This window comes from Alosa sapidissima, chromosome 11 (genome assembly GCF_018492685.1).
Source record: "Alosa sapidissima isolate fAloSap1 chromosome 11, fAloSap1.pri, whole genome shotgun sequence".
In the NCBI taxonomy this organism is placed as follows: Eukaryota; Metazoa; Chordata; class Actinopteri; order Clupeiformes; family Clupeidae; genus Alosa; species Alosa sapidissima.
The window spans coordinates 23,375,515-23,390,764 of record NC_055967.1 but is presented as its reverse complement, the minus strand read 5'-3'; the positions used below and the strand labels follow the sequence as shown (position 1 = coordinate 23,390,764).

At 47.6% G+C, this 15,250-nt stretch overlaps 2 protein-coding genes across 4 annotated transcripts in view; both read right to left on the bottom strand.

The window, feature by feature from the left end:
• Positions 1 to 3,525, bottom strand: part of LOC121724062 (tyrosine-protein kinase CSK-like) — a 34,459-nt gene extending 30,934 nt beyond the window's left edge. For both annotated transcript variants that reach the window (XM_042110396.1, XM_042110397.1), the window contains exon 1: positions 2,979 to 3,525. The gene's annotated coding sequence lies outside the window, so the exon portion shown is untranslated. The remainder of the gene's footprint in view (positions 1 to 2,978) is intronic.
• Positions 3,526 to 3,807: 282 nt separating this feature from the next.
• On the bottom strand, positions 3,808 to 15,171 carry edc3 (enhancer of mRNA decapping 3 homolog (S. cerevisiae)). Of its 2 annotated transcripts, none has more exons than XM_042110711.1 (7): positions 15,003 to 15,171; positions 14,177 to 14,353; positions 13,688 to 13,980; positions 12,356 to 12,682; positions 10,100 to 10,253; positions 9,386 to 9,603; positions 3,808 to 8,012 (listed from the first exon to the last, which is right to left on the bottom strand). In XM_042110711.1, exons 2-7 carry the CDS (start codon positions 14,338 to 14,340, stop codon positions 7,678 to 7,680), a joined length of 1,491 nt encoding a protein of 496 aa, XP_041966645.1. In that variant the 5' UTR covers positions 14,341 to 14,353; positions 15,003 to 15,171; the 3' UTR covers positions 3,808 to 7,677. The 2 variants fall into 2 exon arrangements, with proteins under 2 accessions (XP_041966645.1, XP_041966646.1); XM_042110712.1 differs by having other exon boundaries at positions 14,177 to 14,350.
• Positions 15,172 to 15,250: the final 79 nt, after the last annotated feature.

Genomic DNA, 15,250 nt, shown 5'->3' with positions numbered 1-15,250 from the left:
CATGAGACGGGTGTAATGGTGAGGGTCTGAGCAGCTCTAGGCAGAGAGAGAGAGAGAGAGAGAGCGCTCCAGTGTGAGGCCGAGGCCAAGGCCGGTCAGCGTGCGGCTCAGCAGAGCAGGAAGTGGAGGAACGTGACCTTCTCTGAGCCCAGTTTAAATCAATCTCTTGTTCATTAATTCAAATGAGGAGGCAGCCACACACTGGAGCCTTTTGGGGAGGTGTGTGTGCTAATATTTGAATAATTGGCCATTTGACTGTTGGGGTTTTTCTTTTTTTATGCTTCTTCACGTTACGTCAAAATTCACATGCCAACATGGCCCTTCAACTAAATAATTTGCAAATGCAGCTTTGGGAAAGATCAGCACGGAAAATGAGGCTGTGTGTTCTCCACCAGATCAGAACAGTTAAACTTCAATCAGCTGCTGCCTGCCTGCGACGTGTACCAACAAGTACAGGGTGTGGAATCCGCCAGAGTGTGTCTAAGGCTGAGAGATCGAGAGGTAGGAACCTGTTCTGCTGTGCTGAAACGTCCGCCATGGAACTCAAACATCCACACTGGACATCGCATGCCGTCAAATGCAATACGCAGGTCAGACAGAAAGGGAAGCAACCTAATTCCAGTTTAAGAGCAATGCACAAATATGCATGAGTGTGTGTGTGTGTGTGTGTGTGTGTGTGTGTCTCTAGATGGTGCAGTCAGATGTGGTGTGACACTTTGCACAGTCCTGCACAGCTGCAGAAGCAACACATGCACGGCTGAGTTCCACAGAGCAAAAGCCACACACACCCTTATAAATAGTGCAATCCCAGCACACAGTGCTCAGTCACACACACACACACACACACACACACACACACACACACACACCAATCCCAGTGCTCACTGATCAGCTATGCACACAAACACACACACACACACACACACACACACACACACACACACACACACCAATCCCAGTGCTCACTGATCAGCTATGCACACAAACACACACACACACACACACCAATCCCAGTGCTCACTGATCAGCTATGCACACAAACACACACACACACACACACAGTCTTCAGAAGGGACACTGCTGTAGGTACAAGAAAACAGAACATGCAGAGAGACAGTCCACTACACAGACAGAGTTCAGAGTGGCGTGAGAGTGAGGGCCACACACACACTCCTGTGCTTTGCAACCGGTCAGGCCTCACACACACACACACACAGGCTCCCCAGTCCTTGTCACTGTGCTTCCTCCCTGGCTCCGGTCACTGGACTTAAATGGCTTCTCAACCGGTCAGGCCTCACACACACACACACACACACACACACACACACACACACACACTCCTGTGCTTCCAAACCGGTCAGGCCACACACACACCCACACAAACCTGTGCTTCCCAACCGGTCAGGCCTGAGTCAGTAGCAGCAGCAGCGCCAGAGCAGAGGGCAGAGCAGCGAGTGAGTGACAGCAAGCGCCCAGAACGGCCAGGAATAGCGCCACGGCCACCAAGTCTCCCTCCACACACACACACACAATCTCCCACCAACCCACAAGCCTCTTCTCCAGCAGTGCCACTGGGGGCAACACACACACACACACACACACACACATGCAGGAGAAAGCATTGCCCTCTTCTCGTGTGGCGGACAGTGACCCCCCACCACCCTGCTGGTGTGTGTGTGTTTGTGTGTGTGGCAGGGTGCGGGCAGGCGGGCAGCCAGTGGGGAGGGGGGTGGATGGGGGGGGGGGGGGGTGGGACTGGCAGCTCAATGGCATCCACTTGAGGGGAGACTGAGCCAGCTGTGGGTGGATAGGCCCCGGATAGACCCCTGCCACTTCATTTAGGAGCCCGAGTCTCACACACTCACACAGTCACAATGTGGCCATTCTAAGAGGGGTGACTGGAGGCAGGGGGAGTGCCATGACACTGGCTAACACAGCTGCTGCGCCCAAAGGGACATAAGAGGGAGATATAGTGTGTGTGTGTGTGTGGGTGGGTGTACCTTAAGGGATAGCACAGGGAACACAAGAGAGAGATACGTGTGTGAGAGAGAGTTCTCTGAGAAAGAGGGACAGATATGTTGGGTGTGTGTGTGTTGGAAAGTGAGAATGGGTCTGTTATAAGGCATATGTGTGTGTGTGTGTGTGTGTGTGTGAGAGAGTGAGAGGTAGATATGTGTGTGAGCGAGAGAGATGTGTGTGTGTGTGTGTGTGTGAGAGAGGGGGATGTGAGTGAGGCAGAGCGAGATGTATAGGCTGTGTGTGAGAGAGACAGCATGAGACAGCGTGCCTGCTCTAGAGTTCCTTTTTTTCTATCGGACCAGCAGTGACACGAGAATAAGACCAGACACGTCTCTTTCTAATAGTCAAATTCCAGAGTACAGGCCATCCTCCTCGCCATCTTACCTCAACGCTCGCAAAGGAAATATATATGCATCTCCCGGCAAGATACAAGATTTGTGTTAGAGGACAAACTCACTGAATACTGCATGTGCTGAACTCTAAACTACACGTCAGATCGGAGTAGAGAGAGAGCGCGCGAGGGAGAATGCAACCGGAACACTAAATAGTTCAGAATTCAGTTTGTTTAGGTTAACATTAAAAATAGCAGTAGAGCATCGGCAATATAAGTAAGCTATGATATGATATAACAGTAAGGAGCGTAGCAGACGAGCCATAAAAAGCACATTCTTGCGATAGATGACATGTTAACAGGAAGTATTCTGCAAATAGCAGGAGCTTTTTTTAACCTTTCGACAAGGGTCTGAGCTCGGCTAGCGAAAGTAACGGACACTTACCATCTCAAACAAGCTAAAATCGTCCCTTCTTCCTGTAACATTAACTAGTTCTGTATGAGACTATCTGTACATTATGTGAAACCATCCTGCCAACATCGGATAAAGTGACTTGTAGCCCACTTGAGACGCGTCTACGCCCTCCTAAACCAACACGGCAAAGTGACAGGGCTGATGAGAACTCACCAATAAGTGACGACTCCTGGTGCCCGAATACCTGTGTCCACTTCGGATGCGTAGAGCTCGGTCTCTGCTCTTCAGCTCGAGAGGGAAGTGAGAACTCAATTCAGTCTGCCAGTAGTGTTCTTCTCGGCTCCCAGTGCGTCCATTTGCGAAGAGAGGATCTCAGTAACTTTGGCACCCGTGCGGATGTGGTCAGTTCCTCACGCCTTGTTACCGATCCGCTTGTTGCTTAAAACTGCCACAGACTAAATATATTTGCCCTTAACGTAAGGTGTAATGCATTAAAAGCTTCTGACACAATGATTAAATAAATGTTTAACTGGTGTTAGATAAGAATTACAGTTGCAAAGGACGGAACGTTTTGGTGTAAGAAAAATAGCTTATTCCGAGCGTAGCGGAAATGCGACCAATGCCAGCACAGCAATGCGAGATGAAGACAAGAATGGCTTTGCGCCTCGCGCATTAAATCTCCCGGCGACGCAGAGAAGCGACAGACCGTGCGCTGTTTTTTTTCCTCCGACTGTTGTATCTGAGGTAATTCAGGCCTACCCAGAGAGGAAATACACCTCTTTCAGTTTGAGACCCAGTACGCATGCGCTGAATCGAGGGGCACACCTCTTCATTTGAAGCCACCAAACACTGCAGTTATGAATTATGTTGAGTTGTATTAGTTCAATATTTCTGATGGTAGGCCTAGGCAATGCAATTGTAGGCTATATACCAGTTCACGTTATTGAACCTGTACACTCTAGATGCAGATTAATCTATAAAAGATCTACTAAATGTAAGCACACTGTAACAGGGCTACCATATTCAAAACTCGACAGCGTGGTTCATTTCTCAACTTTTTTATTTCTCCCCATTTCGACATAACATTGGTGGTGAAATGCATCAGACCGTTCTGACGTTTCAGATGCTCTCTCTGTGTGTGTGTGTGTGTGTGTGTGTGTGTGTGTGTGTGTTTCCACTGGTCCTCTGAACACAATGAAACAAACAAGGAACAGATAATTTGAAATAGACGTGCCTGAAAACGTATTATTATCACAAGAACAATGATCATAATAACTAATGTCAAAATGTCAGGAAAAACAAACCAGAAAGCAGGCTGAATGATCCAGAGTGTGTAAATTAACAAACAAAAAATAGGCTGAATCAAATGCAACATTCTGTCTTTCGTGAACAATTACTGTATATATATATAAAAAAAAGAATATTTAGGCGGGTTTACCAGGATACGCCGTTGCATTTGGATTGAATGTTTAACTATGGATATGATGCCACCTAGTGGCCAATGACAACAATCACTTTCGCAGACACAAACTGGATGCTGTAATGTATCAGTAAAGTTTTGACCTGAATGTTTCACATTTTTCTTTTTGCTACAATCATCTGTATACGTACAGCTCTTCCCGTCGCACAGATACATATATTTGCTCACGATAACTTGCTCAAAAGTAAAGGAATGCTGCATCATGATGTTAGAAACCAATCATCTGTAAATATGTTTTCTATGCACCCCCATACACTTTTAAATCATCTAATATTTTAAGTATATATATCCATAATTATGAAATGCAGACCCACCATAGAGCTAATGCAGACATACATATATATATATATATATATATATATATATATATATACACACACACATACATTTATATATCATCTACGATTGGGCTTCCATGGTGTGTCAACAGTTGCATTTAAGTTACGCATTATAGACAAATCTTAGAAAATATGAAAATGGAGGGTGTATGTGTGTGTGTGTGTGTGTGTGTGTGTAGATAAACATAATTGACCACATTAATGTTAATTTCCTTCGCTGGGTGCCGTGATCAGGCCACTGGTTTGGTTAAATGGGTAGCGGTGGTGTAGTTGAGGAGTGTGCTCACTGTGGTGTTAAGTCCTGCCGCTCCAGTAGAGCTAAGGGGCCACGCTAGCACCAATCCTGGCGGTCCAGTAGAGCTAAGGGCCCATGCTAGCATCAGTCCTGGCGCTGCAGTAGAGCTAAGGGCCCACGCTAGCATCAGTCCTGGCGCTGCAGTAGAGCTAAGGGCCCATGCTAGCACCAGTTCTGGCGCTCCAGTAGAGCTAAGGGCCCACGCTAGCACCAGTCCTGGCGCTCCAGTAAAGCTTGGTGCAAGTACGGGAGACTGTCCCTCTGTGACACACACAGGGTGTGGTCAGGCCTTTACTCTGAACACTTTACAGCCTCAAAGCCTCTTAAATAACAGGTCTCCACAGGACCTTCTAATCAAATGATTCAGATTTCACATAGAAATCTACAATTGAAAAAAAACTCTCAACAGAAGTAAGATGCTGACTTCCAATCAGACCAATCAGAGATCGCCGCAATTTCATTGCCTTGATCAAGTCAAAGTCCCAGTTAGGTGCGAAGTCCAATTTCACAAGATTCCGTTACCTAATCTGACAAAGCGCATACACATAGACACACACACAACACACAATAGAAGAGACAGACAACAAGCAACTTGAACTCTAGAACTGCATCTTTCAATTCAAGAAAGTTTAAATCGACAGATGCGCAGAGACAGAAAGAGAGAAAGAGAGAAAGAAAGAAAGAAAGAAAGAAAGAAAGAAAGAAAGAAAGAAAGAAAGAAAGAAAGAAAGAAAGAAAGAAAGAAAGAAAGAGAGAGAGAGCGCGAGAGGGAGAGAAGCAGAGACAAACGCATAGAGCCACATACAGAAGAATAGCCCACAAAAGAAATGGTGATGACCAAAGCTATCCAAGCTCCACCATCACCACCACCAGACTACTGGGCTTAGGCCACCTAAAGTCACACTACTGTGATCCCCATTAAGCAGCTCCGCATCTGACTGCAAATAAAACTCAACAGCCACCAGCTTCCAACCTGCCAGGCACCGTGTAGATACCCCAGGCAGCCATCGGGTAGATACCCCTGGGAGGAGCACGGAACCTGCCCCGCTGAGGAGCCCACCTGGAAGTTTAAATACACACCTGGCCTCAATACACACACCTGGCCTCAATACACACACCATCATGGTCACAACCATGAGAGTCAAAGTGACCACGCCAAACACCAAAGGCAGTGCATTAAAATGAACAAAGCTCCTAAACACTCTACTTAGGAAAGCTGATGCCAAAATAGTCATTAAATACAGCATTAGCTTCAGGTCAAAAAAATGTAAACAACAATCCCTCTTGATACTGAAATTGAGTTAATTTAGTAGACTATCGGTCCAGTCACTGTCTAACGAGTTCAGCTGGACTCTAGGTTCAGAGTGTCTAACGAGTTCTACTGGGCTCTGGGTTCAGTCTCCGCTTCATGTTTAGACCCAGAGAAGTGACCTTGTTCGAGAAGTGACCACGTTTAGACCCAGAGAAGTGAGCAGGAGTCGAAATACACTTTACATCTTTCTGTTTGACCAGCAGACAACAGACTGGACAGAAATGAGAGCTGCAATACTGCGCTCCCTCTACATCTGCTAGTTAGCTTCACTTCAGGGACCGGTCACTCTTGAACCTCTCGGGTGCAGTTCTGGTCACTCCTGACCCCTCGGGTGCAGTTCTGGACTGACCCCTGACCTCTGGGTGACCTCCTGGCCCTGCGAGGAAGGGCGAGGTCGGGCTTTAGGGTCTGCGCTGCAGGTCGCTCCCGTTTTCCTCCTGCTAGGACTGCTCCTCCACTGATGCTGAATTCTCTCTCCAGCCAATCAGAGCTGCGCTGATACGGGCCAGCTGGGTGCGGTCCAGTCCAGTCTGGTCCAGGTCCCTTAAACGACGGGGGAGGTAAGGCTCTCCCTGGGGTGCTGATGAGAGCAGCGCTGATACAGACCAGCCTTTGTCCAGTCCAGGTCCCTTTAATGACAAGTTCTCCCTTGGGTGTTAATGCCCAGACTGTGTTAAATTCCAGCAGATGGGCCAACTAAACAGTGACAGTGAGCGGAGCTACAAAACACTGAGGCGCTGGTGAGCACGAGCAGCCTCACAGCATGAGCGAACAGCAGGACAGCATCAACACGAGCACGGAGCGACCGCACATCTCAAATGCTCAGCAGACGAGAGGAAGCTCGGGCAACAGGATGGGCCCTGAACTTTTCTCTACATAAATCTCAGTGTGATTGTTGTTAGCACGATTTGCAAAAAAAAAAAAAAAAAAAAGAGGAAAACACAGACCTTAAGAGCTGCCTCACAGGCAGGCAAATAAACCGGCCACACACATGCACGCACACATTGACACACACACACACACACACACATTCTCTCACACACACACACCAGGTCAGGCGTTTCACTCTGTAAACATCACGCTAAAAAGATGAAGCAGGTGTTTGTGTCCCCTTTTCTCCGCACCAGAGGAGCTGGCACTCTCCAGATAAACTCTCCGAGGTGAACAAACTCCTCCATAAACAAACCAAGAACAAAAATGGAAAAAAGATTGTTCTTCGGAATACTAAATCATTCATTTTCTCTTTTCAGTACAGCATGGCGCAGTAAGGTTGCGCACATGAAAGAGGATGAGAAAGAAATATACTCTGTACTGCATTCATTCACTCACACATTCATCCATCTATCCATCATCTATCTGCCACTAAGCAAGCAGCTCTACACTCTAGACGGTCAGGCAGTTAAGGCTCAACTCTGGCTCTATGCCCCCCGACCCCACAGACAGAGGTCAGAGGTGAGAGTTCAGGTGTGGTCAGCCGGGCGCCATGGCTACGGTGAGTGCAGCGGGATGACGAACTTGCAGCCGAACGGGGAGTGGTACTTGATGCCCACCTCCTGGAACACCTGTTTGGGCACCCCGATGTCGCACAGGTAGACGCGTCCAACGCTCTCAGACAGCGGCAGCGGCAGCCCGAGAGACAGTGACCACTTGGCCTCGACCGCCGCCTCCTGCCCACTCACTGGCGGGTCGATGCTCAACACCGGCGCCCGGTTCTGGTTGGCCCAGTCGGCCGCAGCACGATACCAGGGCTGGTCTCGCAGGAAGCCGTTCTCGTGGCTGTCCAGGCAGTTGATCACCAGGTCCACTGGGCTGGCAGGCAGATCTGCAACACAGGAAGAGTGAACAGTTAGTCGGGACAAGCACTCTCAATCACAGCACCGGCACAGACTCTGGTTAAGTAAGGGATAAGGGATGTCACGGCGTCCGGGTATTAGAAAATATACTGCATATTCAAGGTGCTAATGCGGCCGCGCATAGTCCAGCTTTAATGAGTACTATGATGTACAGTGCTGTATGGGAGTTGTAGTCCAGCTTTAGTGAGTACTATGATGTACAGTGCTGTATAGGAGTTGTAGCTCGTTACCACTAAAAGTAGTGGAATTACAGTAACACGTTACTTTGTAACGCATTACTCCCAACACTGACTATGATGTACAGTGCTGTATGGGAGTTGTAGTCCAGCTTTAGTGAGTGAAGTACAGCCCAGTACAGTGAATAATGCAGTACGGGAGTTGTAACCTGGGGCCCAATTATTAGAGTCTAAGTACTTTCCTTAGGGAAAATCCATTCAGTAAACTAGATGGTCTGCTAAAACCGGCAATGCATTCATCAGGGCTGTGCACAATTCGAATTGCTATTCTGCTTCCTGTTAGCTACCTCAATTGAAATGCAAGTGAAAATCAAGAATTGAATTTGGAATTTAAGAGCCAGTTTCAATTCAATTCTGGAATTTTGCACAAAGCTGGCATTCATAAGGGTGCAGCTCGCTATCATAAGTAAACTGTCTTTTTGCCACTGACAATGTTCAACATGTCATGAAGTCAACTAAGATATAGTCAGGATTCATTTGGAAACATGTGTGCCTGTTTGCCCCAGTAAAGGTGAAGAAACTCGCTTAGATAGCTCAATATTGAACAGATTTTTAAAGACAAAACTTAAAGACATCTAACAACAGCTCCTCTGACGAACGACGTCTAGCTCTACCACCGGTACGCTCAAGCCAATCCAAACTTTTCTCATCTGTTGTTCCTCGTTGGTGGAACACACTGCCAGTTCCTACAAGGGCAGGGACATCCTTTTCCACTTTCAAAAAACTCCTGAAGACCCAGCTCTTTAGAGAACATCTACTCTCATAGCAACACTTACAACAAGTCTTACTGATCCTAGCACTCACCAGCCGTTAAACTGACAAGTAACTGTTAAAATACAGCACTCACCGACACACTTATTCTTACTGTACTCTAATGTGTTTTTTCTAAACTGTCCTAAAATTGTGAGAATTGTTCTGAAACTTACTGTTTACCATGTTGTTAGTCGCTTTGGTTAAAAAAGCGTCAGCCAAATGTAATGTAATGTAATGTAATGTAACAGTAGTCAGCCTAGTAGGCTGAAAAATGCAGTAATTACCATTTAACACTGGACATAGTGAATGTGATCAATCTAAAGCCCAGTGCACTAGGGGAGTAGTAGTAGTACCTTTGATACTGGACACCTGCTTCCCTCCCGTCTTGGAGAAAAGCGAGAGCTCACTGGTGATGGCCTCCAGCATCTTGACGAAGTTGGGCAGGAAGAGGATGACCTCCACCTCATGATTGGCCAGGTGGCGGCCGCAGCTGACGCCCTGAGCACCCTGCACGTGGGGCCCGCATAGCAGCACCACCGTTGGACGCTGGTGCACGTTCTTAGGGGTCAGCCTGGGAGAGCAGAGAGTAGGACACAGTGTCAGTTTAGCCAATTAGGTCACAAGAAAAGCACAACAGGCACAATTAACCCAGACGCTAACCCAGTGAGTAGCCGGGAGCTAACCCCGTGAGTAGCCAGACGCTAACCCAGTGAGTAGCCGGACGCTAACCCAGTGAGTAGCCAGACGCTAACCCAGTGAGTAGCCGGACGCTAACCCAGTGAGTAGCCGGACGCTAACCCAGTGAGTAGCTAGGCAGCTTATCCAGTGAGTAGCCGGACGCTAACCCAGTGAGTAGCCAGACGCTAACCCAGTGAGTAGCCGGACGCTAACCCAGTGAGTAGCCAGACGCTAACCCAGTGAGTAGCCGGACGCTAACCCAGTGAGTAGCCGGACGCTAACCCAGTGAGTAGCTAGGCAGCTTATCCAGTGAGTAGCCGGTTACTCCATTAACATCACACTCTGCACTTCATGTTATTGCCGAGTTCCCATGACACTGTGCGTCTCACCTGTTTGGTCCTCCCAGCAGTGTGAGGGTCATCTGGCTGGCGCAGACCCCGGTCATCTCGAGCCGGCGCTCCAGGGAAAGGCCGTGCCTCTCCGCCACGCTCAGCAGGCGCTTGTGCAGCTCGTACGTGATGCTGGGCACCACGAGCCCAGAGTCTGAAGGGCAGCACACACACAGCACAGACACCAGGGGGCGTTAGAGCACCGCTCAACCTCAACTTCACACAGGACTAGGAGCTGCTCCACTGGCATAGATAAGGCCTAACACCAAAGATTGTTAAGGCGGAGCAAGATACTTCGTTGTAGTTCATGTCTATGGGCGTGAAATGGGGATCGAATCCTGTCTGCATAAAGAGGCGTGTCGATGACGTATTGATGAGCGTACGTTGCAACCGGCCAACAGCAGCGGCATAAATAACCGGCGCACACCTGATATAAAGTCGATTTTCTCCAGACTGGAATGCTCAGAAATGCTAAAAATGTACCTGAAATGTTCAGAAGGGTTTGAGGATCATGAAAATGTGCCCAAAATTCACATTCTTAACTTATAGAACCAAGACCTTAGCATATGTGGTAAAATTCTGAGCTATGCCTATAGACTTCAATGGAGCAGTCGCTGCCTCTGCTCTGCGTAAAGGGGGATTTTGACCCCCCCCCCGTGCGATCCGGGATCCCGGAAGTGGCTCCTGATGAAATATCTTGCTCCGCCTTAACAATCTTTGCTAACACCACCAGAGTCACACACTCAAGACAGACAGCAAGGAAGTGAGAGAGTGAGTGATGAAAATAAATAAAACCACATGGACTATGAGCCATAGTTGTTACCAAGAAATTACACTCTGCAAGTGAAGCAACTTAAAGAGACACCAGGCAACGTTTTTGTGTTAATTAATCATCTTTGTAAGTCGGTATATGGTTAAATGACTCATTACAGGGCGAATGAAGACTCTCTCGCCCGCCCCTACTGCCTGTAGGAAGAATATCCCACTTGCAAGTTCGGTGTATCCTACCTGTGACCTTCAGTCTCACAAAGTCTCAGACATCGCGAGAAGCAGGATCAGTTTACATCCTGCATCCCCAGCACAGAGGCAGGCTAACGAAACCCAGCTAGCGATTGTTGCAAACGTGTGTATAATGGCAGAGCCGGTGAAGAAGCACCGAAAACCCTCGACAGAAGATGCAAAAAAAAAAGGAAAAGAGCTTCAGACCGAGCAAGGGCTCGCACACGTATCGACACGTACAGACGCTAGGGGGAGCTTCGTAGAGAAAATGTACTCAGGCTTGCCTGGTGTCCCTTTAACATCATGTAATTTAGCAGGTACTCTTCCTTAAAGCCTAGGTACAGTAGCCTAGAAATCTAGACGCACCCTAACCGCAGCAAATTGAAATTGCTGCCCGGGCTAGTCTAGCAACTCTTTGTTGACTTGCGAGCTGGAAAAATTAAGCTTCAATAAGGCCAATCACATCATGTATAGAGTCGGTAGGCGGGTTTAACATAATGATTGATGGCAGAGTTGCAACGGCTCAGAGTGAATTCCCTGCTACTTGAAAACAAAGAAGATGGATGTTGCTGTTGGCGAACAGCGTGACACGAGTTAAGCTTTTTTTCAATTGGCAAAAGTTTGAACTAGCCAACTAGCTCCGCTGGTGGGAAAACGCATGGGACTCATGAGTTGTAGCGCTATCCTATTGCGTGCAGAGGGAATTTGAAAGACAACCGATTATCCCGCCCCTCGGACTGAGCACTGCAAACGGTGAGTCCGCAGACCCTACATTTTAATGTGGGTCTGGCTTGTCAGGCTATAGGTACAGTGCATTTCATGAGAATGTGTGCTCGCTGAGAACCAAGCCTTTTCCCCTGGAGCTGTTTCCACTGTGTCCTAGCTGCATGTGAGCATTTGTGACCAAATCAGTTTGATTACCGGTACTTTGTTTTAATTTAAATGTTGTAACTGGACCCGATGCGGCGCAATGCAGCATTCTTCTATTTTCAACCAGAAATATGATACAATAAAACAATATTTAACCCATTCAGTGTGAACAGTGCATTCAATGCTAGGCGACAGTGAGACGCTCAAATGCAAATAGGACAAGCTGGTCCATGGCAAGTTCGGCTAAGGAACGAAGGAACGCACTGATAAATACGCAGGGAGTTCAGCTGAAGGAGCACACTGAAAAATATGCAGGGAGTTTGGGCTCACCTGTGCAAGTTCAGCTGAAGGAACGCACTGAAAAATATGCAGGGAGTTCGGCCTCACCTGTACAGTACTCTTTGGCACCAGGCTGGGGCACTGCTATCTGCCGGTAAGTGACGGGTTTAGCTTCCAGAATGTTCTCGTCATGCCGGTACCGCACTGGTGCCTGTTTCTCCGGCGTGCCTCGCGATCGTGACGTATCGATCTGGGAGAAGACCGCTGCCTTGTCGAACAGCGCCAGGTTGCCCTCAAAGTCAAAGTCCTCGTCTAAGCCGTCGTCCATCCCGTCCCCGAAACACTCGTCGTCTTTGTTCTTCATCTGGCCACCGCCGTTCTTCAGCCCGTTCTTCTTTGGTGTGGCCTGGTTCCCTCCCCGGCTGCTGGACGACCCTGAGGGAGGAGAGGACAGAGAGCCCAGGTGTTTAACAGGTGAGTCAGGGGCTACAGCTTTAGGCTCAGATTATTAGATATACAGCAGCTATTAACCTTAAAAGGTGTGGGTTTTTAAACATAACATACGATTCCGTTTCGCAACAATTCATGGTTCTAAAATTCTATAGAACGCTCATTTTCAAACATTCCAATCACACCGGTGTGACGGTACACCTTTAAGGGTTAATACTCTTATAAGTATAAGTATAAGTATATATACTTTTTTGATCCCGTGAGGGAAATTTGGTCTCTGCATTTAACCCAATCGGTGAATTAGTGAAACACACTCAGCACACAGTGAGGTGAAGCACACACTAATCCCGGCGCGGTGAGCTGCCTGCTTCAACGGTGGCGCTCGGGGAGCAGTGAGGGGTTACAGTAGGTGCCTTGCTCAGGGGCACTTCAGCCGTGGCCCACTGGTCGGGGATCGAACCGGCAACCCTCCGGTTGCAAGTCCAGAGTGCTAACCAGTGGGCCACGGCTGCCCAGTCTTACTGAGTGAACACATACATCAAGTAGGAATTTAATGTCATATACTATGGCAAACATACTTCTATATGGTTCTACAGTTAAATGATTGAGAGTGGACACATTATTTCAAGCAAAGTTCAGATAAGTTAAGAGCATATTACCACACCACATCACTTCATGAGATGTTCCCAAACACAACACCACACTGGGCTCAGTCATCTGGAGACAGTCACTAAGAGTATGGTGCATAGGGATGCTTTGGCACAGTAGCCCACTGAAGTGGTTATGGATAGTCTGTGATAATCTGTGTCCCAACCATGACTTCAATGGTGTGCATGCCTTGCTCTAACTGCTCATCTCCAGGAACAGGAGCCGTCCTGATCTGCACAATTTGTATTAACGTGAACTCTGTGTTAACGTGATTTCTGTGCTGACAGGAGCTCTGTGTTGTTAACGTGTGATCTGTGTTAATGAGGACTGTGCCAAACTTACAGGAGTTGTGTCTGCGGCGGAAGCCTTTGGTCTGGCCGGCCATGTCCATGTGTCTCTCGCCGTAGCTCTTGGAGCAGGGTTGCTGGGGGGACCCGTGCCCCTCCCCCGCCCTCTGCTCCACAAGGCCGGGCACCACCAAAGGGGTGCTACCAACCAGGGCGCCTCCGGCCCTACCTCCGCCACCACTGCGCCCACCAAGCCCAGCAAACCCGCCAGAGCCGGCCAAGGTGATGCCATTTCCACTGCTGCCGGGGTGGATATTCAGGATCTTAAGGTCCTTGATATCCATGGCACTGCAAACAAATAGTTGTTGTTGTCTTACAGTACAGCACTTTTGTGTTGATCAATGAGCACTGTTCTAAATGAATGAATGAATGAATGACATCTCTCATCATGGAATCGTGGATATTATTGCAATAACGACCGCATACTGAGCTGTAACACTGAGAGGATAAAGAGCAGTGACAGTAATGCATTTCCATGTCTCACCTGAACGTGACCTCCGGAACAGGACACTTAACTCCATTGTGAAAAGGCTGCCGGAGAGAGATGGTTTGGCTGGACTGGTCGACCGAGGACACTTCTCCCTGGTACACTCCGAGTGTTGGACCACAGTTAATAGATACAAGACTGCCCAACCAGTCTGCTGCCATTGTCCCAGTGCTTCTAGTAAAAGAAAGTGTAACCTTAATTATTTCTATATTGAAAGCAAATTTGCACAACTACACATGCGTATAATGATAGAAAATGTAACGTTTGTCTAGTTACAAGCGCTGAGCCTAACGTTACCACTCAGGATAACAAGGGAGAACAGCTTAATTTACATGAATGACGTTACGACAGTAACTGCGACCATACCGAACTTACCCTAATCATCTACAAGCAAACAACGTTCACCAGGATATTTCTAGTAACTGCAAATGTAAAATCCATACACAACTTTTCTCTTTTCATTCCCGCGACATTTCATGCTACGGCCACTAGAGCTAACGTAGACTAACGTTAGCTGTTTTAGCAAACGCGAGAGCTGTAGCGTTAGCTTAACTGGTCACTAGTGAACATGCTGGAGTCAGTCAGAGGCTGTACAAGAAATAACAGCTAAATATACCAAGCGACACCTACAAAGCCATGAGCAATATATTTCATACTCTCCAAAGAACAAATTAAAATAGCCGCACACAAAGCCCGTAAGCGTATTTCCTTATCAGCTAGCTAGTGTTGTTCATTTAACTTCTAGCTAAGTTGGCTAGCAGAGCAATCACCAATGTTTAAATGCCGCCCTCATCTCATTTGCAGCTTTATCTCATTTACGTACCTCTGTAACTTTAGATTGAGACCGTCTTGTTCATATGAATTTATGATAACTGTCTTTTGAAAATGACAAATTATTGACTGAAAATGGGTTTTTGTGGTATTTTTCCTGCCCTTCTGAAGTTAGCGTAGTGCAGTCAGGAAATGGCTTCTCTATCTCTTACATCATTTCCGACGTGACAACGTTGTGATATTTTGGAGCAAGAGACGAGGGCCAGACAAAACAAGAGCAAAGTGATGATAAGGAGATTA